The sequence below is a fragment of the Triplophysa dalaica genome, chromosome 2 (genome assembly GCF_015846415.1).
Source record: "Triplophysa dalaica isolate WHDGS20190420 chromosome 2, ASM1584641v1, whole genome shotgun sequence".
Taxonomy (NCBI): Eukaryota; Metazoa; Chordata; class Actinopteri; order Cypriniformes; family Nemacheilidae; genus Triplophysa; species Triplophysa dalaica.
In genome coordinates, this window is record NC_079543.1 from 25806738 (window position 1) to 25831100 (window position 24363).

The window sequence follows — 24363 nt, forward strand, 5'->3', positions numbered from 1 at the left end:
GCCTAGCCCTAGTGTTTGTCTATTGATAGACAAAGACAGTGAAATTATAAATTAATCAAGATAAAGGTGATGTGAGCTAATCATAGACTAAATAAGTAATTAATCTTTTATGTTTATAATAGCATTATAGTTTTGTATTGGTTGTAATGTGATCAACGTTTGCCTAAGTAGTAGATTTGTAAGGAAAGTGACATGTAACATTTTAATTATACTTTGCTAAAATGAACGAAAAGAACGATATGACTCTAAAACAGATTCTTTTCTTTTTGCTGAACGAGACTCAAACGTCCGAGTCATTAAAATGATGAGAACTTCCCATCACCACACGACCTCAGCATCTAACTCCCTCATCTTGACTTAAACACAGACTAATAAGACTATAACCAGTGTTATAATTAAATCATAGATTTGAAGCAAATAACAAGCAGTCTGATAAGATTCATTCAAAAGGCTTTCGTTCAATGTTGTTTAACCATCCATTGTGTTTTCCTTTCAATAGTCCGAGTGAATTTACATTTCAAATTCACATTTCCTGCAACAATCAATAGAAAGAGATTATGAGTTGATTCCAAGCCTGCACGTGGGTCTTTGACATAGACACCATGAATCAGCATCTCAACAGTGGTGACCAACAAATGAAAAGCTAGCAGCCGCATTGCATGCTGGGAGTCATGGAAGAGTTTTGTGCTTAGATGATACCCAGAATGCATTGTGTTTATCTTAAGAGTTTTTTGGTGGTCACCATTGTTGAGACAAACTGTTTTATACTTGATATCTCTTAGAACATTCGTCATGTGGTTGACATGCTTTTAAATACCTTCAGTATAATGTTAAATTTTATACCATATCATAAATGAGGACTACAAATCAATCTAATTCACTGCCTGAAGAACACTCCCAACTATAAATGATATTATTTACTGAGCTTTTATTCTTACTTGTCAAGTTAATCAAGTTAAATCTTGCACAAAGACTCAAATTTCTATAAGTTTAATTTCCAGTAAATGCAGCCTCATCTCGTAAAGACTGATCACCGCAATGCAGGAAGGAAGTTATGCAAATGTATATGAACAGTTGTGGTTGAAATTAAATTCTATATTAATGTTGGATTTAAATTATATTAAATGCATTTGGGTACTTAAAATATAACGTTTAACGACCTCTCAAATGAGCATGAAAGCCCTCATATTTTCTCAGGTTAGGGGATTTTTATCTTCCCTTTGCACAGTTTGATGCAGGATGTAAAAAGTGAAAGTATCACAGCATAAAAGCCTTGCAGCAGTTTCTTTTTTTCCAGTAACCACTTCATCTTGATAGAATATTCAACAACATCCGCTTTACAGCTACAGCTCTGAAAATCTTGAGAATTTAGGTGAGCAAACCTTTCAAATGAATTGGAAATCATGTTAATGCTTACCCTGATAACAAGCAACCATGTTATCAATTTTTGAAATTGTTGCATTAAATCCATAACACTTTTACTTCCTAGTTAGTGATGTTTCTATATTTGTGCACTCACAGACAGTTGTTAAGGAGATTAAAATTATAAATATATTGAATTACGTTAAGTCTTTCAAAATAAAAGTGTATATTCTGACTGCTCGTTGTAACTTTTGAGAAATAAGACTTTCAAGCACATACTGTGCATACTGTACTATTTACTATATGTAAAAAATAGATTCCTTTTTTAGTTAAAAAACGTAATAAACATTGGCATTTTTCTCAGTTAATAATAATTTGTCATGCTTGGTATGCACTCGCCTTTATGTTTTCTTTGTTTTTTATGTCAGTTATCACTGCTCTCAATCAATCTTCATCGATATATACAATCTGTTCCAATGCTTTCAGAATCAGAATATCAATATTATCATCAGTTTCGATCTCATCATGGTAGTTCTTCACTGGGAAGATGTAGTTCATTGGCATACCCACTTTATCACTGCACATCTGCATCTAGAAAGAAACAAAACATAAATCCAGAAAATTTGACTGTGAATTTTGATTTCTATAGGAAGTTTAAAATGTAGATAATTGAAAGGATGGTTTACCTTCTCTTTGATCTTATTGCTGTAGTAGATCTTTATTAGATCATTTTTCACCAGTGGACATGCTTCATCCACTTTAGTCATGACAATCACTTGAGGAATCCCTACAATCATGCCACACAGACGATGACATTTTATAATCACATTCAGTGTCACAAGGTGAGGGACAAGGAGGAACTACTGTCCTGGGAAATGTTTCCGGATGGGGCCAGTTAGAGTGTAACATCGAGCTGGTTCCGGGTGTTTCCCCATGTTTTGTGTCCGGGCGCAGCGACTGAATGGATAGATAAGCGTCAGCTGTGTGGGAGGACGGGAGTGAGCTGTGATTGGGACACGTACCCATAATGTGGATTATAAATACGGCGTGGGGACAGACGGACGGGGGTAGAGCATCGGGAGGTACGGAGCAGGAAGGATTAACGTGAAGGAACGTCTTTCTCTACATTTCGGGGAACTGGACGGGGGGATCTATGAGGTGAAAGCAAGCGGGATGGAAGAATGGCTGAGTATCCATATCCTCTAGGCAGCAGATACCCCATACCGTGTTGGATATGCAGACCTAAAAAAGGGAGAGGACATCGGCTGGGACCTCGAATGGGAGCCTTATTCACTGTGAGTTTGCTGTGTACTGCAGTGCTTGGTGTGAAGTGAACACGTGTGACTCTTTGAAGTGATTTACCATGTGCACAAGTGAGGGTGTTTAATCCTGCTTCCACCCGTTGGCCCAGTGGGCAGAAAGTTTCTTACCACATTCTGTTCTATGGACTGCCACTGCCTGTTCCGAAGGAAAGTTGCTGGAAGCCGCTGTCTGCTCTGAAGGGAAGCCGCTGTGAGAAAGTTTCTTACCACATTCTGTTCTATGGACTGCCACTGCCTGTTCCGAAGGAAAGTTGCTGGAAGCCGCTGTCTGTTCTGAAGGGAAGCCACTGTGAGAAAGTTTCTTACCACCTTCTGACCCATTGGTCGCTGTGGCCTGCTCTGAGGAGGAACGATTGAGCCGATCCCCTGCTTCGTCACCCGCTGGATTGGGACTGAGGTGCCAGGAGCTCCCACCGCTGCTGGACAGGGGAGATCAGAGTTGGGGCTCGCCCACTAGGTGTTTTAGCTATAGGGAGTTTTTACTATAATAAAACTGAACTTTTAATTACTTACCTTGTTGTCCGTCTGTGGTGTCTCTGGGTAACTCCTCGAGGTGGTACGTTCGATAGGGGCTCGCCTCGGCCCGTGACATACTTGGCGTAGTCGGCAGGGTTCCACCTCGAGTTGAGCAACCGGAGACCCAGGATGGCGGACAAGGACTTGGCAGCAGTCCGGTCCCCTGTTATGCCTGTCTTTGTGGGTGCCCCTTGGGCCCAGAAGTATGGAGGACCAGGATCAGAATTGAGCTTGATGGACTGGAAGGCTCAGGTAGAGGACCTAGCGGGCCTGCAAGGGCTGAGTGCCTCGCAGAAGACTCAGTTCGTGTTGAATTCACTTGAAGGCGAGGCTAAAAGGGAAGTACAAGCTGCGCCCGAAGCGACCCGAGGCACTGCCCAAACAATCTTCGACTTCCTGGTCGGGCAGTACGGTGACGCCACCCTGGTGGCCGTCCTGAGAGCCCAGTTCTTCAATTGTAAACAAGGACCCAGGCAGACTCTGCGGGCTTTTGCCCTAAGACTACGGGAGCGGTTCGCTAGGTTGAAGGGGCGACGTGAACATGGCTTGGGGGAAGGAGAGACCTTGCTGCGGGACCAGTTCCTCTTGGGCCTCCGCGAGGGGCCCATCCGGCAGAGTTTATGCCTACAGCTTCGCCGGGACCCGGGGCTGACGTTCGGATGTCTGAGGCGAGAGGGCTTGGCCCTGGAACTGGACCATGTAGAGGTAGCGGATCCTTCCTTGTGTATGACCACTGGTGGGAGTTGTGCCCCTACACCTTAGGAAGTCTCTGATTGGAAGCAGACCTTACAGATGGAGCTTATGAAGGACGTTCGAGAGCAAATGACTGAGTTGTCTAGAACCCTTTTGGAGGAGTTGCGTCGGGGACGGTCCCAACCCTCAACCTTGCCCCGAGAACGTTCCTGCTCGGACGGGATTCGAGAGCAGGGACGACGTCCTATCCGGCCTACTGGTTTGAGGTTCGAGTGGGACGAACAGGGACGGCCCTTCTGTAACAGCTGCGGAGAGCCTGGTCACATTAGCCGTCAGTGCGGCTCCCGCTGTGGCGCGCAAGGGGGTTTTTAGAGTCATTGGCCACTGTGGGTCAAGTGGTCGGGACCCCTTTAATGGACCCTCCTTCATTGTATGTTCCTAGAGCCAGTTTGGTGGGACACTGCCCGACAGTAGAGGGCCAAGTGCATGGCGTTGAGTTCCGGTGCCTGATGGATACTGGTTCCCAAGTCACCTTGTTTTCTGAAAGTCTGTCTCAAGAACTTTTTGATGCCTGTCAACTGCAGGGAATGGAAGCCCCGTGGCTCACTCTGAGAGGGGCGAATGGCCTGGATATCCCCTATGTTGGGTACTTGGTAACGGATATCAAGAATTATGCGGTCACCCTACCCCAGAAAGGGGTAGTGATTGTTCGAGACCACTGTTTATGGGTACATCGAGCTCTTCTAGGCATGAATGTCCTTACCGACTGCTGGGAAGAAGTATTCCGTGTTAGACCAGCTCAAACTACTCCGATGGCGGAGAGGAGGGAATGGGAGCAGATTGTGGCTGATTGTCGTAGAATCCAGATGTCCAGTTCCCAGGGGGACAGAGAAGATACTGGCAGAGTGGCCTGTCGTTATGCCCTTTCTGTCCCAGCAGGGAGCGAAGCGGTTGTCTGGGCCCAGTTACCTGCTCGATCGTACGGACCGGAAAATTGGGTCATGGTGGAGCCCCATTGGGACTGCCAAAGAGTGGAAGTGGCTCGAGGACTTGCGGTGGTCCGCCGAGGCCGTGTTTCCGTGAGGGTGCGGAATGTGAACCCATACCCCGTTAACCTCTACCATCACCAGCGATTGGTCCGAGTTACCTCGGTGAGCCCTTACCAGGTGAGGGAGGGCAGAGAAGTTCACTTCTGTTAAGTAAGCTCCAGGTGGTCGAGGTAGCCCTTGGGCGAGTAGATCCGCCGAAGGACCCTATCGGGGAGGGAAAGCCGGTACATCTCCTGGGGAAGTCGCTGCGAGGAGAGGGTCTGGAAGAGGACCAGGCAAAACAGCTCCAGGACTTCTTGGCAAAGTGGCAGCACATATTCTCAGCCCATGACGAGGACTATGGGTGTACGGACATTGTGAAGCATCCGATTTGTACCGGCGATGCCGCGCCCAGTCGAGAGCGCTACCGCCCAGTGCCACCAACTTTGTATTCGGAGGTCCGTACCCTATTACGAGGGATGCTGGATAAGGGGGTTATCCGCGAGAGTAGCAGCCCGCGGGCCGCCCCGATCGTCCTAGTAAGGAAGAAGACTGGAGCTTGGAGATTCTGTGTGGATTATCGAAAGCTGAATCATGTCACCAAGAAAGATGCTTTCCCCTTGCCGAGGATAGAGGACTCCCTCACCAGTTTGACACAGGCCGCGTGGTATTCCACCCTAGATCTCGCCAGTGGGTATTGGCAGGTACGGGTGGAGGAGAGGGATCGGGAGAAGACTGCTTTCACTACCCCCTTTGGACTCTTCGAATGGGATCGGGTGCCGTTTGGACTGTGTAACGCCCCAGCTACATTCCAGCGGTTGATGCAGCGGTGCCTGAGCAGTCAGTTGATGGATTCTGCACTGGTGTATCTGGACGATGTGAACGTTTATTCCCCGGATTTTACCTCACACCTACGGCATCTAGAACAGGTGTTTCAAGCGATGGAGAAATATGGTCTGAAGCTACAACCAGACAAGTGCCAATTGCTCCGAAAGGAGGAGAAATTCCTGGGTAACCGTGTGAGTGCTGCTGGAGTCTCTGTGGACCCGGATAAAGTGGCGGTTGTCCAAGGTTGGGAACCACCTAAGACGGTGCGGCAAGTAAGGTCCTTTCTGGGTTTTGTTGGATACTACCGGCGTTTTATAAAGGACTTCTCCAAGACTGCCAAGCCATTGAACCAACTTCTTGCAGGTTCGGGTCGCCCTCGTGGCCGAAGCTCTCCCCCTGTCACTTGGGAGTCTGAATGCGAAATAGCCTTTCAAAGGCTTAAACAGGAATTACTGCAGGCTCCCATTTTGGCCTATGCGGATTTCACCCAACCCTTCATCCTCTATACTGATGCCAGTAATACCGGGCTGGGAGCGGTGTTGGCACAACAACAACATGGAATGGAACGGGTTATCGCTTATGCGAGCAGGAGCCTCCATCCGGCCAAACGGAACGATTCCAATTACATTTCCTTCAAGATCGAGCTGCTGGCCATGAAGTGGGCCGTATGTGAGAAGTTTAAAGATTACCTGTGGGGGGCACAGGTACTCGTGGTCACGGATAACAACCCATTGGTGCACTTGCGTACGGCCAAATTGGGGGCCGTTGAACAGCGATGGGTAGCTCAGCTGGCCAACTACGACTACCAGCTGCAGTATCGACCGGGCCGACAGCATACTAACGCAGATGTATTGTCTAGACTCCCGGTGTCTGATACTGGGAGTTCCCCTCCGATGTGTTCAGCTGGGCAGGAAGAGGAGCTGATGGTAAGGGTGGTGGAGGCGGTCGGATGTCACCCGGAGGAAACTCCTGCTAGTTGGGGCTGGGACCCTCAGCGATGGAAGGAACGGCAAAGGGAGGATGCTGATCTGGTGGTGTTACGGTCTTGTCTGGAGCGGGGAATTCTTCCTGGAGCAGCAGAGAGACAGACTCAGACACAGGTAGCGAGGAAGCTGCTCGGACAATGGGAGCGGCTCTGCCTAAACGATGGAGTGGTTTGCGCTCCGTCCAGGACCCGGTAACCCACGAAGCTGTGCTCCAGGTGGTAGTGTCGGAAGGTCAGATTCAGCCGCTGCTACGAGCTTATCATGCCCAGTTGGGACACCAAGGGCAGGAGAGGACTATGTCCTTGTTGCGGAGATGCTTCTACTGGTCCGGGATGAAGGCGTCAGTGAATCTGTTCATCCAGGGCTGCCCCCGCTGTACGCTCTTCAAGGCCCGAAGAGAGGTGAGGGCCCCTCTGGTTCCATTGCGCCCTAAGGCCCCCTTACACATTGTGGCAATAGATTATCTGACATTGAGCCGACCCACTGATCGTTTCCAGAATATCCTGGTGGTGACAGATCTATTCACCAATTATGCCTGGGCGATTCCAACTCTAGACCAAACAGCGACCACTAATGTGAATGCCCTCTGGAGGGCGGTGTTTCAACCGTTCGGGTGTCCGGAAACCTTACACTCAGATCAGGGGCCAAATTTCGAGTCTAAGGTGGTGCAGTAACAGTGCTGGCTCTACGGGTGTAAGAAGACCCACACCACCCCGTACCACCCTCAGGGCAACGGAGGGTGTGAACGGTTTAATCAGACCCTGTTGAGCCTATTAGGAACTCTAGACACAGACCATCAGAGCCATTGGATCGACAGCCTTCCTGCCCTGACCCAAGCGTATAATAACAGTGTGCATAGTACTACCGGCTACGCCCCTACCTACCTGATGTTCGGGAGACATGTGCACCTACCCATGGATCTCCTTTGGGGGACGGCTATGGTCGGAGAGTCTCTTAGTCTTACAGACTGGGCGAATCGTCATCACCAACAACTCCATACGGCCTACCAACGAGTCACGGATCAAATTGGTAGGGCGGCCGATAAAAATAAGAGGAAGCCCACGACTGGTATTCCTGCAGTCCCGGCGTCCCCGAGGCCACCCTTTGTGGGGTGGGCGGTGGCCCCGAGAGGTCCAGAGGTGGAGGCGAGAAGAGTGAACCCCGTTTCGCCTCCTAGACGCTCACGGGAGACACGAGGACAACCCCCTGAGAGATTTGGAGATTGGGTTTCGGGTCCCCTGGTCTAGGGACTAGACCGAAATGGTGGGGGAGGATGTCACAAGGTGAGGGACAAGGAGGAACTACTGTCCCGGGAATTGTTTCCGGGTGGGGCCAGTTAAAGTGTAACATCGAGCTGGTTCTGGGTGTTTCCCCATGTTTTGTGTCCGGGCGCAGCGACTGAATGGATAGATAAGCGTCAGCTGTGTGGGAGGACGGGAGTGAGCTGTGATTGGGACACGTACCCATAATGTGGATTATAAATACGGCGTGCGGACAGACGGACGGGGGTAGAGCATCGGGAGGTACGGAGCAGGAAGGATTAACGTGAAGGAACGTCTTTCTCTACATTTCGGGGAACTGGACGGGGGGGTCTACGAGGTGAAAGCAAGCGGGATGGAAGAGTGGCTGAGTATCCATATCCTCTAGGCAGCAGATACCCCATACCGTGTTGGATATGCAGACCTAAAAAAGGGATAGGACATCGGCTGGGACCTCGAATGGGAGCCTTATTCACTGTGAGTTTGCTGTGTACTGCAGTGCTTGGTGTGAAGTGAAGTGATTTACCATGTGCACAAGTGAGGGTGTTTAATCCTGCTTCCACCCGTTGGCCCAGTGGGCAGAAAGTCTCTTACCACATTCTGTTCTATGGATTGCCACTGCCTGTTCCGAAGGAAAGTTGCTGGAAGCCGCTGTCTGCTCTGAAGAGAAGCCGCTGTGAGAAAGTCTCTTACCACATTCTGTTCTATGGACTGCCACTGCCTGTTCCGAAGGAAAGTTGCTGGAAGCCGCTGTCTGCTCTGAAGGGAAGCCGCTGTGAGAAAGTCTCCTACCACATTCTGTTCTATGGACTGCCACTGCCTGTTCCGAAGGAAAGTTGCTGGAAGCCGCTGTCTGCTCTGAAGGGAAGCCGCTGTGAGAAAGTCTCTTACCACATTCCGTTCTATGGACTGCCACTGCCTGTTCCGAAGGAAAGTTGCTGGAAGCCGCTGTCTGCTCTGAAGGGAAGCCGCTGTGAGAAAGTCTCCTACCACATTCTGTTCTATGGACTGCCACTGCTTGTTCCGAAGGAAAGTTGCTGGAAGCCGCTGTCTGCTCTGAAGGGAAGCCGCTGTGAGAAAGTCTCTTACCACATTCCGTTCTATGGACTGCCACTGCCTGTTCCGAAGGAAAGTTGCTGGAAGCCGCTGTCTGCTCTGAAGAGAAGCCGCTGTGAGAAAGTCTCTTACCACATTCTGTTCTATGGACTGCCACTGCCTGTTCCGAAGGAAAGTTGCTGGAAGCCGCTGTCTGCTCTGAAGGGAAGCCGCTGTGAGAAAGTTTCTTACCACATTCTGTTCTATGGACTGCCACTGCCTGTTCCGAAGGAAAGTTGCTGGAAGCCGCTGTCTGCTCTGAAGAGAAGCCGCTGTGAGAAATTCTCTTACCACATTCTGTTCTATGGACTGCCACTGCCTGTTCCGAAGGAAAGTTGCTGGAAGCCGCTGTCTGTTCTGAAGGGAAGCCGCTGTGAGAAAGTTTCTTACCACCTTCTGACCCATTGGTCGCTGTGGCCTGCTCTGAGGAGGAACGATTGAGCCGATCCGCTGCTTCGTCACCCGCTGGATTGGGACTGAGGTGCCAGGAGTTCCCACCGCTGCTGGACAGGGGAGATCAGAGTTGGGGCTCGCCCACTACGTGTTTTAGCTATAGGGAGTTTTTACTATAATAAAACTGAACTTTTAATTACTTACCTTGTTGTCCGTCTGTGGTGTCTCTGGGTAACTCCTCGAGGTGGTACATTCGATAAGGGCTCGTCTGGGCCCGTGACATTCAGTATGATATGCAAAACATCGGTGTCAAGTGCAACTTGGAAATGAAAGTGACCATAAGGGGTGGCACGATTCTCCAAATCCTCGATTCGATTGCATGTTCGATTCTAAGGTCACGGTTCGATTCGATTCTCGATTTTTACATTTATTCTTTTTAAAGCACAGATTGTCATTTTTCAAACTAGACTTTTATGCAATATAATATCTGACCTTTGTTTGCAATGTACCACACTACATTGTCAAATTTAAAACTTTTATTAACAACATAATGTAACAATAACTTATATCTTTAGTCAATTGAAAACTTAAAATAAATTGTCATCCAGTTTCATTTTTTTAAGTGCAGTCTTCTTCACAAAAGATTACATTTAAGTTCACAACAAAACAAACAAAAACAGTAAAACAGACATGTCCATAGTCTCTGAACAAATAAGTGTTTTAATCTATTTCCGAACAGATGAACATATACCACATAAACATCCAATGTGTGGTGACAATCCTGCTGCTTTTGAGGCATTGACAATGTTCTTAGCATTATCAGTTGTCACAGGGATGGTTGAATTTTGTCTATCCAACTTCCATTCCACTTCCACTTCCCTCAGCACTTCTGCTAAATGTTCACTTGTGTGTGCTTCATATATGGGGCGAGTTTGAAGGACTGGATTTTGAATTTCCCAGTCATCATTAATGTAATGTGCTGTAACAGTCATGAAGCTCTGTGTTGCTCTGGATGTCCAGCAATCTGTAGTCAAGGCAACTAAATGTGCGCTGCTCAGACCTTCAATAACTTTCTCTTTTACATTATTGTACATGGAGGGAGTTACCGTAGCTGTGAGATGCGTTCTACTTGGGATTTCGTAGCGTGGCTCTAACATTCTAATTAAATGCCTAAAACCGGAGTTTTCCACCACCGAATAAAGTCGCATGTCCGCGGCTATGAATACTCCTACCGCACGCGTAATTGCAGTTGCACGAATTGAGTTGCTTGGAAGTTTAATTCCAAATGAAGACAGAAGAGTAGTTTGTGTAGTTGTTGGTTTAACAGATAAATTTATGTTTTTGATGTGCCTGCGGAGATGCCCTGCCATGTTAGTAGTGCTGCCAGTGAGAGAATATGGTACACGCACATAACACAGCTTGCAAACTGTTGTTTTTTTGTCGACAACCCGAACGTTGTCAACATAACTCACTGGAAATCCAAAATACTTCCACACCAGCGACTTCAGTTAAAGAGGAGAGGATTCGAGTTCTGTCGATGGGTATCCTGCATCTGCAGTTGCCATGCTATCTTTTGAGTGGCTGTTAGAGGAGGTTGACTCGCAGCACTTCAACACGTGTGTTTTTTTCCGCTTGGCAAGTAACCAGACGCAACATGGAGGCGTGGCAGCATCGACGTTTCCATTTTTTAAGTCGAAGTTTGAGACTGTGACTTAATTTCGATCGATTTCGATTTAAAATCGAAATCGTGACACCCCTTGTGACCATTAATAACTATTTTCAAATTTAAACCATTTAACACCCTCCATACAAACCAGAATGGCCTATTTTTTCAATATCGATAAAATACTGCAAATAACTTTTTCTTGTCTACCCAAATCATGCATACTCACTTCTGTAACTTTTATATTCAATATTTTGATCTAATTATATATTATTTAAAGAAAGTTCTAGTGCTTCTGCTTTTGTCTGTAATTAAACAAAACTGCACATGACACACACAATCATTGTCAAATGGGTTATGGGTTAGGTCAGGTTATGTGAAATTATTTAAAAAAATACCAACATTCAGTGTTCTGGACCTCCATCACTTAATCTTTGGCGGATGATCTTCAACTTGTCAATGAGTTTGTCATCTGTGAAAAACCAGACAGAAAGCCTGGTCAGAGAGACTGGGTCACTGGTAAATTGTTGATCCTTATGAGTGAGTGGGTTCTTCTTGAACTAAATTTGTAAATTAAATACAAAAAAGTCAGGTAATAGCCACCCCACCTCGACCCAGGGGCGCGGCAGCAAAGGTCGCCGGCGCACCGAAGCTTTGACGGTGGCCGCACTGTGCACTTCCTTTTACCCAGAACCACCGCTTCGGGCAGCCACTTCGCGCTGCCTGAACTATCCGGCACCGAGCGGCCACTCTCCTTCCTCCCGGGTTTCGGCACCAATATAGAAAAGCTACCCTAACTTTCCGGCACCGAGTGGCCACTCGGCGGCGAGAACTCTCTGACATCATGTCTCTCCTTCCTCCCGAGTTTCGCCACCAATGTATAAAAGATCAATAAAATCTGTTAGCCAGATTTGGGCCACAGGCATGCCAAAGCTATGCCACATGTCAAACATCAAAACAAATATAAACAACAGTTCATTTCAATTCTGGCCCAGATTTATCCCAAAACCAACACCTTTCTGTGCTCCAGTTTAACAGAATTTGTATTGAGTTTCACTAGTATTATAGTGATGATTGAGTCATTAGAGATGAACATCTGCTGTTACCAAACAAAATCACTTCAGAAAAGTTCAACAAAAACTGAAAAAAAATAATTTACCGAAAGAAACACAACAACCCAGCTAACAAAAGTTTGAAATAAGAACATTCCTTTGAGTTTTTTACGTTAAAAATAATTAAAATGTCAGTTTTTTGTTTTAAGATCGTTCCAAGCTGACAAAAGTCACCATCATGGTGATCAGTGTTTCCTTGAGTTGGGATCTTGAACCCCTGACATCTATTTTTGAAAGTTTATGGAACTGTTAATCCAATCAAAGATTTTGTTTGTGATATGTGAAATAACTAAATGTTAACAATAATATTGTTAATAATAAATTGCTGTGGTGAAGATCCACTAAAACATTATGACATCTTGCAGTTTAATTGTATTTTGAACTTTAAGTAGATTTATAAAATAGACAGAAATAATATTATTAACAAAATACCGAATTTACACACACAGGCATGAAGAATAAGTGTCTGAATCTCAACATTGGTGACAATCAGCCAACGAAAACTTCATGCTGTGATGCATGCTGGGTAACATCATAGCACAAAACTCATTTATGATTCCCAGCATGCGTTGAGGTTGATCCGTTTATCTGATTTAGTTTTTTGTTTCTCACCATTGCTGAGATTCATACACTGATTCTTGATGTCTTTGTGACTCCAAATGTGTGTAGACAAATCTCTCTAGATATCTAAATACAACCAAATTCCCTGATATTGTAATGTTCTATTAGGATCAATAACAGTGGTTTCAAAGGTTCTCTGCCGATACTATTTGGTTGTAATCGCATTTGCTCTACCATGACGGGTGCATTTTGAAAGCATGCAGATCAACCAAAGGAAAAGTTAAGGGTCAAGATACCAACTCAAGAAAACACTGATCACCATGATGGTAAAATTCATAAAACATTAAAATATGTTTTAAACATATTCAAACACATGAAAAACCTCTACGGAATGTTCTTTTAACAAACTTTTGTTAGCTGTGTGGTATTTCAGGTTGTAGTTGTTGTGTTTCAAGTTTATTTATATAGCGCTTTTCACAATGTGTATTGTTTCAAAGCAGCTTTACAGGGGCAAACAGGAAAAACAGAAAAGGTAAAACACAGCACAGTGCATGGTATTTATACAACAAGTAAGATCATTCTAATGAACGATATCTAATTTCTAAATAAATAAATAAATGCAGTCTCCCGGTGAGCAGGCCAACACTGCCCTACTGTGGCGAGGAACCCAAACTTCCATGATTGAACCAGGCTCAGCCGGGAGGGCCAGATCCCCTCTGATGTGTCATAGCTGCACTCAAACAGCTGACATGTGATTTGTGTTTCTTTTGTAAATAATTTTTTTCAATTTTGTTGAACTTTGCTGCAGTGATTCTGCTTGTTAACAGCAGATGTTCATCACTAATGACTCAATCATCACTATAATAATAATGAAACTCAATACAAATTCTGTCAAACTGGAGCACAGAAAGGTGTTGGTTTTGGGATGAATCTGGGCCAGAATTGAAATGAACTGTTGTTTATATTTGGGTCAGCTCTGCTTTATTTCTTCTGATGTTTGACATGTGGAATAGCTTTGGCATGCCCGTGGCCCAAATCTGGCAAACACGAGCGGACCGCACAAGTGCTATCATTCCACACGGTATGTGGGCCAGTGGAGGTGGTGTGGGGAGTAACAATTTTCTGGTTTGGCTGCTATCTGGGTTATCTTTTTGTTAGCACATAAATCTGATTTGTTCTTCAAATAAGCCATCAATCTTTGGAAATGACTGTTTACACAGATACTTTTAGAAACAAAATCTAAAATGTTTGTTTAGACAGGATTTGCAAAGGGCTTTATTGTAATGCATAAGCGACATTTAAATGTTTACTCAATTCAGACATAATAAGTTAAAGACACTTAGACAATATTTCAATTTCCTAATTCAATATTTTTTTGTAGTATGACCCCAAACCCTAAACCTAATGGAATTACTTAATTATATCACTGTTTCCTCTCAAAATGGCTTGTAACACCCGATTGTAGCAGTGATGAAATAAGAACTAGTTTAATGATACAGAGTCAGTTTGGCCACAGTGGTGGGGTGCATAGAGCTTTAGAATGACACAGCAAATTGATACAAAATATATGAAGTTGTTACAAAAATATTTGTTACTGAAAATCTGGATTATAAAAAAATCAAAATGCCTAAAACAGAATGAAAAGCTGAGAAGAAAATGAACTACAAAGCCCACTGCTATACAGAGCGCATTTCATAAATATGTTACCTCCTTTTGGCCAAAGGGTGAAAATGTGACGACGTCTTTGCCTCTGTCAGTCGCCGTAGTGCTACATAAGAAGGGGTGAGCGGTGGAGGGAGCCGTTGGTTGCAATTCACAACTTCACTACTAAATGTCGCTTAATTTCACTGATTCATTTGACACAGCATGGAGAAACACACTCTTTCAGTAAGTGAGAAAAAAATGACCAACATTTCTAATTCCTTAAGGTCTGTGAGGTAAAATTATATTAATAGTCCAACAAACAAGTGTGTCGCTGGAACACTACATTTGTAAAACACACTTTTTTGGAACAGCAAAAAAGAACGTCTGGAAATAGATCTGAGGTAGTTTCAGTCGAATCAGTCGAATACGTCAGGATCCTGGTGACTGGAGAAACTGGAGCAGGAAAATCCAGCTTCATCAACTCAATAAATAGGGTTTTCCAAAAAAAGAATCACAAATGGAGCTCTTGCCAATTCCATTTCTAGTACATCTTTCGCAAAAACAGTGAGTATGAGAACACATGAGCACTTAGGATCATTCACATTAAACACATTGACCCCCCCAAAAACTTTTATTTGTAGCGAAGTCATTCAGAAAGTTTTATTGACAATAACGTGTTCATCTTGACCCACTATCCATTCTACTAGACTTTACTTCTAGCCCTGTGAGGAACTTGTTTTATTCTGCTGATACTTTTGAAAGTTAATACCCTTTTTATTTTTCATTATTAAACACACTATGAAAATAGCCATAGAAGGGGAAAAAAGAATGCAATTCTTATGAAACCCTGAACCCAAGTCACAGCATCACATTTACTATTCTTGTCATTACTTTACAGTACATAACCAATACCTTTAAAAGTGAACAATCTATTCTGCTGTTTGTCTTCAATGATATTATGGGCTTAGAGTCTGAGGAATCACATGGCGCACAACCAGAAAACATTGTCAAAGCCCTGCAGGGATTTCTGAAGCAATGGCAATTTCTTGCAGCAATATTCTTGTAACAAGCAACTTGGAAATAACATTTTAGGAATTCACACTTTTCTGTTTTTTTATTTTATTTCTAATTTCTATAAAAAAAGGCTTTTCTCTTTGACACATATTTTAACGGGTCCAAACATGCCTCTCCAAAGTGAAAGTAGGGACAGACTGAAATTTTGATGAGAACTGCTCTCACATATCACCTGAACCCTCTATAACACAGAACACAGCTTTATTTATTCTGTATTGACTTTCTTTTGACTTTTAATACTTTTGTGCTGTAGTTTGGTATTTTGCTGAAATTAAAATATACATATATACCAACAGAGGGAGATAAAAATGGGAGGATCAAAGTCAACACAACAGAAAGACCAAATAGAAGGTGAGTTTGTCCTATTCTGCTTATAGCTTACAAATTGTCTATGTAAATTAGTTTTTTAATTATACAGCCCTTGTGTGTAACAATCACTGTTCAATTAATGAAAAAATACATTTTATGGGGATACAGTAGATGATCCTATGTAATGTGAAATAAATCATGTAATCATACAAATATTACATATATTTATTTTAAAAATTATTTATAACTGTTCATTTAATTAAACATTTTTGTGAGCTTTGGCAATTTTGTTTTATTATAATAATTGATTGCTGTAGATAAAATTAATAAATTTGCTTAGGTCGGAAAAAACCTTTCGACGGATTTCTTCACATGGGTTTTTAACCCTGCAAAACAGTAATTCCTAACCAGTGTTTTTCCAAACTGGATGGTGTTTCCAGTCATGTTACATGATTTTCTTAAACCCTAAGGTTTATGTGTGGGGTAGCGGGCATCATTTATATTGCATGCTGATTTGGCAAAGAAGACATGTCTCGCCCTTAGTGCAGTCTGTTGTGCCATTGTGTTGGACATTTGGTGCACGTTTTGAAAATCCACCTGCTGTACTATATCAAATACCTTTAAAAAAGTAAATGCACTGTAATTTTTTTTCACAAAATTTGTGTCTTCTCCTCTAAATGTAGATAAACCGTGGAGGAATTTTGATTGGGGGTAAGTTCATTTTCGACCTGTTGGACTACCAAAGCTTTTGCTGTGTTTTGCATTATAATATTTACTGTAAAAGAACTGTAAATAATGATCTAGGTTAGAGATAAAGGATAGAGGTCATTCAAACATTCTTGCCGGAAGAGAAGCCTGAACAGGAACACTAATTTAATGTGCACAAAAATGTTGTTGGCAAAATGTTTTGGCACAGTGAGAAAGAAGCGCTGCAAAGACACCTGGAAAACTTTTCTGAGAGGAAACCGGATGTAAATGTCAGGATTCTGGTGACTGGACAAATTGGAGCAGGAAAGTCCAGCTTTATTAACTCGGTCAACAGTGCCTTTCAAGGAAAGATTGTGTGTGAAGCGCTCGTTGATGCAACTGTTGGTACTAGTAGCAGTTTCACACAAAGAGTAGGTATACTAACTGATCTTGAATACAGAAACCTTTAATACAGGAATCTCCAGTTTCTTGTTAAACGCTTAAACTTTGTATGCGTAGCAAATAATCTTAAGATTCTTTATTTATAATATTATTTTATTTATTTTGTTCTGTTGATCTTTCTTTTCAGTTCCAAACATATCGCATCTGTAATAAAAATGGAGAGTTGCCTTTTGTCTTTGGTGACATCATGGGTTTAGAATCTCCTTCGTTGTCTGGGTTACAAGTAGATGATGTCATCAGCACCATACTTGGCCATGTGACGGAGAACTGTAAAGTAATAAAATACATTAAATTGACAATGAAACATTTGAAATAGATTTGTTTGTGTGCAATATTGAAATCATGTTTATCTTACAATTTTAGTTTCAAGCAGGGAAGACACTCACTTCTGAAGATGATAATTACAATAAAAACCCTACAGTCTCTGACCAGAGCTTCTGCTTGGTTTACATCATAGCTGCTGATACAGTCACATTGGCAGATAAAGTACTGTTTGAAAAGTTAAGGCTCATCCGCCATAGAATCAGTGATCAAGGTAAAACTCCATTTTCTATCCTATAGCTTTCTTTAACTCGGGCTCAATGAGCCATGACTTTATTTTTCTTTATTCAGAGTAATTCAAGCAATTGACATTGTCTCTGTGTCATCATTGTAGGGATTCCTCAAGTGATTGTCATGACAAAAGTGGATGAAGCATGTCCACTGGTGAAGAAAGATCTAAGAAAGATTTACACTAGCACGAAGATTAAAAAGCTGGTAAATTACTCCATTGATTTATGTGTAACCTGCTGCAGGTGTTGTTCACAATTACAAAACCATTTCACTCACCTTTTGATTGTTTTCAGGTGGACTTCTGCAGTGCTGAAGTGGGTGTGCCAAAGACCTGTATCTTTCCAGTAAAGACCTACCATGATGAGATCAACACAAACCCTGATGTTGATGTTCTGATTTTGAAGGCCCTCGATCAGATTGTGGACTCTGCTGCCAGAAGATTTCAGAAAGGCTTTTACACGCTGAAATGATATTGCTACAGATATTGAAAGCATGTAAAATATGACTACTGCTAACAATGTGTCATTAAAGGGAAATAATGTTTTCCACACTCACTTAAACCTCTTATTTCTTTCAATATACACAACTTGTAATAATAAAGAAATCAAGTTTCTATTTAGATATATGTTAAACATGTTTAAGATCTGCAAATTTAAGCTTTTTAATGGTTGTGGCAAAGAAACCACACAAGAAATACATACTGGAGTTAGAGGCCAGAAATGATTGCTGAGATGAGATGAGATAGATGCACTTTAAACCCATTTTCAGGCCTCCTAAACACTGTATGTACATGAATGGCCAAGACGCACATAACTTCTTTGAACAATGGTGTTGTGTAAACAAAAGAACAAGAAAAAAAGGTTCTTGATGATGTGAGACATGTACTTGATATTAATTTTGTGTCATTTTGTGGGCTATTTTCTGCTCAGCGTTATCAAAAAGGAAATAAGTCAGCATTTTGGTTTCCAACCCAGCAGGATGAATTACAATCGATCGGTTGGGAATATATATTGCTCAGTAGTTTGATTCCACATTACAAAATGTTGTGCAGTTTTACTATTGGTAAACTTATTATAATTATGAGTGTCTTGTAGTCTGGGAAGGGTTGAGGTTAGCATAAACCCAAGAGCATGTCCACCTGCTACCACAAAGTGAAACTGAAAGATAGATTTACTGACAAATAAGGTCTGAGATGAGAGTTGCTCTCACTCCACACCTGCACTTTCTACACAGAACACATAAAGGCCAGTTTACTAATTTTATGCAGTTCATAAGTTTCTTGCTAAATTTAATTTTAAAATAACATAAAAAAAGGACTGTCATAACCAAAAAGCAGATCACCCCATCAGGTAAGTTTGATAATAATATATAGACATAAACATATACATATCATGATTGTTATTAACTTATATATATATACATATATATATATATATTTTTAACATGTAACACAATTACTATATTTACTGAATTTATAAGGAATAGGACATCACAAATGGGAGAATCAGAATCGACACAAAACAATAAACCATCGCCAGGTGAGTTTGTCAAATCATGTTAATAATAATAATAATAATGATAATAATTCAATCATGAAACGCATGCATGTTCGCATGAGGACTTTTTACAGCGAATGAATTAAAATCCCATATATTGTCACATAAATTGGATATAGACCTATATAATATATAATTTCTTAGATATATTGTTTACTTTTTTTGAGATCTTGTGTGTTTGTGTTCAACATGTTTGTTTAGTGAAGTCACAATAATGTGTTCCTACGTCTGTTACTATAGCAACATTGTAAGCGTCAGCAGAGCCCGTACCTCAGAGGGAGCCCTTAAAGGTTAGAAATCAAAGTGCACACTGTCAAGGGAACAAAAGGCGGTCACAGTTGGAGATGCTTCAGTTTGCTGGAAAACTGCTTCGGGCGTTTTTTGGAACAGAGAATGTTCAAAGAGGTTATCTTTTCCTTGTATTTGTTGTTTGATATGCCCCTAAATAATGCATTTAAAAATAATAAAGTGCTTTAGCGTCTGAGGAAACGGGTATCACTTAATGATTAGTCAACCTGACTGACTATCTTCAGTCTTTTACAGTAAACAATCCTTTTGTAAATAACTTTTGTGTAGTGTGTAGAGTTATTTTCTGGCTTCGCGCTTTCTCTGTGATATAGATGTGAGACTGCCATCTCCTCAAAATACTTTCCTTTCTCATGAAGCTGAAAGAGAGAGGATGAGAGAAAACATTCAAAATGTACAAACAACACAAAGAGGTAAGTTTCTCAAGTTAGCAGACAGACAGTGATGAAAAGTAACTAATGAAAGACAATCTTATCTCTTGACTTAATGCTTACACTGTTCATTCATACCAGATGAAATCCAGTGAGTTTGTATAGATGTGTTTGTTCAGTGGTGTCACTACATCGGGAGCCTGTCCCCTAGAGGGAGCCCTACAGTTAGCAAAACAAACGCTGTAATGTCAGTGAGACAACAGGCTGCTCCATGAGAAACAGTAATATCAATTAATGCAAACTCATGAGTGTGAAGCCCATTGGTCAACACCTGTTGGTTTTAATTGTGTTCATTTCAAATCCTGTAAACACTTTTTTCACCAGAATTGCCTAATCCATGGAGGAAGGCACTCTGGGGGTAAGTGGGAGTAATTTTAACAACATCTATAACTGCCTGTCGACTGAAAGGTAAAAACATAAGTTGTTTGAATATCGCATTTGTAAAACATGACTCTATATGAACAGAGAGAAAGAAAGTTTGGAAAAGGAATTGAGGGAGTTTCGGTTGAGTCATCCAAACGTGCATTATGTGAGGATCTTGCTAACTGGAGATGTTGGAGCAGGAAAATCCAGCTTCATCAACTCGATCAACAGCGCGTTCCAGAAGAGAATCACAACAGAGGCTCTTGCTAATTCAGCAATGTCTAATACAGTATCTTTCACAAAAACAGTGAGTATTTCGACGTGGGGAGTGTCCAAACATCTTTAAACTTTTTACTAAACACAAAGAGATAGAGTGTTTTGAATTTAAAGCAAATGACAGTTCTCAAAATGCCTATAGTTACACTCCTAAAAACTTATTAAAAAATATTTTTGGGACGATTTTAAAGTACTCAACTTTTGGGCCAAGTGGTTCTTACTCTGTTTAACAAGTTACATGTCTAACAAGTCCACCCAGCTAGTCTTTTATCAAATAAAACTCAACTTCTTAATGAATTTTATGTTATTTTATCAAATAAAAGCCAAACCATTAGTCAAATAACCGTTGAAACAGTTTAAATGGCGTTTAAAAATGTTTTATGTTGTTTGATACATGTTTGAAGGTAATTTTATTTTAGTAGGATCAAATTAAATACCCTCACTGTATAACACCAAATAAACGTAAATGTAATAAATTGTAAATAGACTATTACACTGAACATGATTGGAAAAAAGTTCCTAATAGGTGAAGCGGCTGCCAGTTAACTACTGCATATTAACACTGAAAAGTTTTACAGTGTGTGTGTGTGTGAATGTATTTGTTAATGTTTTTCCACATTTCTGCATTTAACTTACAGTACATAACCTTTTGCATTAAAAGTGGAGAATCAGTTCTGCCGTTTGTCTTTAATGACGTCATGGGCCTGCAGTCTGAGGAACCAAATGGTGCACGTCCGGAGGATATTGTCAATGCCCTCCAGGGATTCCTGAAGGAAGGACACAAAGTAAGAAAAAACTTCTTATCAGACTGTATTCAGTTCTGTTCCTGGAGGGCCGTGTTTTGCAGGTCACTTGAATTTAACTCTCCACGATGTGATGATTCCCAGAAACAGATTTGAATGATTCTGCTATACATTTATTAACATGGCTTGGTAAATATGATTAATTTTCTTTAGTTAAGACCTTCCACAGATACCATAGAGATACAAACTGTTAAATGTGTCTTTCTGTTTTCTGTCTTTGAATTCAGTTCAATCCACTATCCCCTGCTTCTGTTGGTGACGAGGGCTACAAAAGTGACCCGAGCCTTCAGGAACAGTCATACTGCATGTTGTACATCATGGCAGCTGATAAAGTTTCAATCATGAATCAAGGTGTCATTGAAAAGATGCAAAATATAAGGGATAAGGCCACTGAACTGGGTGAGTGCCAACATGGAAACGCAGATTTTCAAATCCATGCAACAAAAATCAAGGGACTTCTAAAAACAAAGATGCCAGAAATGTTTATACATGCTTCATATGATTGGAATCGACAGACATTCCTCAAGTGATCATCATGACAAAGGTTGATGAAGCATGTCCACTGGTCAAAGAAAATTTAAGGAAGATCTACAATAGTCGGAACATCAAAGACAAGGTACAGTATTTACGATATCAAACAGGTCTTTTTAGAGAATGATGTGTAGCCCCTTTGATAGTGGTCGGGCTTGTCACAAGCTGAACAAATGATTTGAAAGGCAAGGGAGATGATAATTTTTTCTTTCCTCTTACCCTATCTCAAACTCAGAAAAGTCCAATTGCCATATTCCGTTTGTGTTTGTTTTTTAGATGCAGGAATGCAGTAATCTTGTGGGTGTGCCTGTGAGCCACATCTTTCCTGTGAAGAACTACCATAAAGAAATTGATCCAGAAGATGGCATTGATGTACTGCTTCTAAGGGCACTTACTCACATTGTAAACATAGCAAATGACAAATTGGCTCAAAAAGTTTAAAAGTCAAATCTGCATTATGCCTAGAAGAAAGGTTATATAGGGGCAACCTGTTAGTGTTATCCTTATTTTTATCACATTATTATCACAAAAAATCTGTAGATTTTATGCAACTTTATAATATAATTTAATAGTTGCATACAGTTAACCACTTGAGAATAAAAAACATTTGTCTAGCACTACAAGAACAACTTGTAGAGAACCTTTAGTTTTACCCTTTGTCAATTTCATATGTAACAGAATTAAGTTTGGTTGTACTTAGATATCTAGAAAGATTTGTGAAAAATGGATGAATGTTTAACAAAACTATTTCTAGAATCACACAGACATCAAGAATAAGTATGTAATACCAGCAATGGTGAGAAACAACTAACTAATTCAGATAAACGGATCAACCTCAATGCATGCTGGGAATTATGAATGAATTTTGTGCTATGATGTTACCCAGCATGCATCACAGCATGAAGTCGTTTGCTAATCCTCACTATTGTTGAGATTCATATACTGATTCTACATTTCTGTGTGTCTAAATTTTGCTTTTCGTTCAAATATTTATTTGTTTCATTTTTCACAAATCTTTGTAAACTACAAAATGCAATCAATCTTCCACATTACATATATTTCTTTCAGGATCAGACATGAAAATCCTCCAAGGAACGTTCTTATAACAAACTTTTGTTAGCTGGCATTTATTCGGGTTGTAGTTGTTGTGTTTCTCTGGGTAAATATTTTTGTTTGTTAAACATTTCTGCAGTGATTTTGTTTTTTAACAGCAGATGTTCATCACTAATAACTTGATCATCACTTTAATAATAATAAAGCTCAATACAAATTCTGTCAAACAGGATCACAGAAAGGTGTTGGTCTTGGGATAAATCTGGGCCAGAATTAAAATGAACTGTTATTTATATTTGGGCCAGCTCTGCTTTATTTTTTTAGTTTTTTGACATGTGGCAGAGCTTTGGCATGCCTGTGGCCGAATTCTGGAGCCGACCGCCCAAGTGTTATCATTCCACGCGGTATGTGGGCCAGATGAGGTGGTGTGGGGAATAAGATGTGGGCCGGATTTGGGCCGCAAACATTTTCTATCTTGGTGTAAGCCTAGAATTCCAAAAGTAAACTTTAAAGTGCATTTCTTCTTTTTTTTGTTTAGTCTGGCTAAAAACCAAATGATACTCCATTTTAACAAACTGTTCTCAACACAATTAATGTTTTGAGCCAATATTATTGATTGATATCAATTAAAAATACTTGGAGCTACAATGCTTAAAATATAAAGTGCTGATGTTAGATTGCATAAACATTTTGCAGACTTTAAGACCATCTGAATGTCCCTTTTTTTACATTTTCTGCCTTTTTTTTAGTGTTTAAAAATGATTTTTTTTATGGCACATGGAAGGGGACAACACTTATTATAGCTCTGTGGTGTTGTGTGTTTTTGTAGGGGTCAATTGTTACTATTGTGTGAACTAACTCTATTGTGAAATAACACTATTCTGATTTCACATGGCATTGTTTAATAAAAATCTGCCTTTAATTTATGTAGACCACAGATGTTCTAGCTTTGTTTGGTAGAGAATTGTTTTTAAATCATTTGTATTTTATACCCCAGCCTTAAGCACACCATGGAGAATATTTAATTGGAAGTATTTTTATAAGCTTTCTGGGTCCAGCATAATAATATGCACTGTAAAATGTGGTCTGGGGTATAAATAAAGACATCCAGTTGTATTCGTATCATGCATCACATTCTGAATCTGGCGTATTTGTCTCATCATTGCACAGCCAAAATGAAGAGCTGAAAGCACTGCTAGAAAACTTCTCTGTCAGTAATCCAGATGTTAAACGTGTCAGGATCCTTGTTGCTGGACAGATTGGAGCAGGAAAGTCTAGCTTTATTAACTCGGTCTATAGCGCCTTTTAAGGAAAGATTGTTAGTGAATCAGTCGCTAATGCAACTAGTGCTGCGAGTAGGAGTTTCACTTACTACACTGTAAAAAGTGCTTCACTCACAAAGTAGGTTTTATTTAATTTAAATGGTTTTAATCTACTTAATTTTATTTGTTTTATACTAAAACGTATCAGTATACTTCCTCTTTACTTAAAATATATC

The 24363-nt window shown here is 41.4% G+C and overlaps 2 protein-coding genes across 2 annotated transcripts; both read left to right on the plus strand.

The window, feature by feature from the left end:
• Positions 1-1291: 1291 nt before the first annotated feature.
• Positions 1292-18087, plus strand: LOC130408877 (interferon-induced protein 44-like). Its single transcript, XM_056732361.1, has 8 exons — positions 1292-1372; positions 15833-15887; positions 16529-16556; positions 16762-16963; positions 17122-17268; positions 17358-17529; positions 17650-17750; positions 17840-18087. Exons 2-8 carry the CDS (start codon positions 15845-15847, stop codon positions 18014-18016), a joined length of 870 nt encoding a protein of 289 aa, XP_056588339.1. The 5' UTR covers positions 1292-1372; positions 15833-15844; the 3' UTR covers positions 18017-18087.
• A 3415-nt stretch (positions 18088-21502) lies between these two features.
• Positions 21503-22414, plus strand: LOC130407381 (interferon-induced protein 44-like; the record flags this gene model as incomplete). Its single annotated transcript, XM_056730172.1, has 3 exons — positions 21503-21680; positions 21797-21897; positions 22089-22414. Coding segments are annotated over 3 exons (444 nt in total), but the record flags the coding sequence as incomplete, so codon positions are not given.
• Between the last annotated feature and the right edge of the window lie 1949 nt (positions 22415-24363).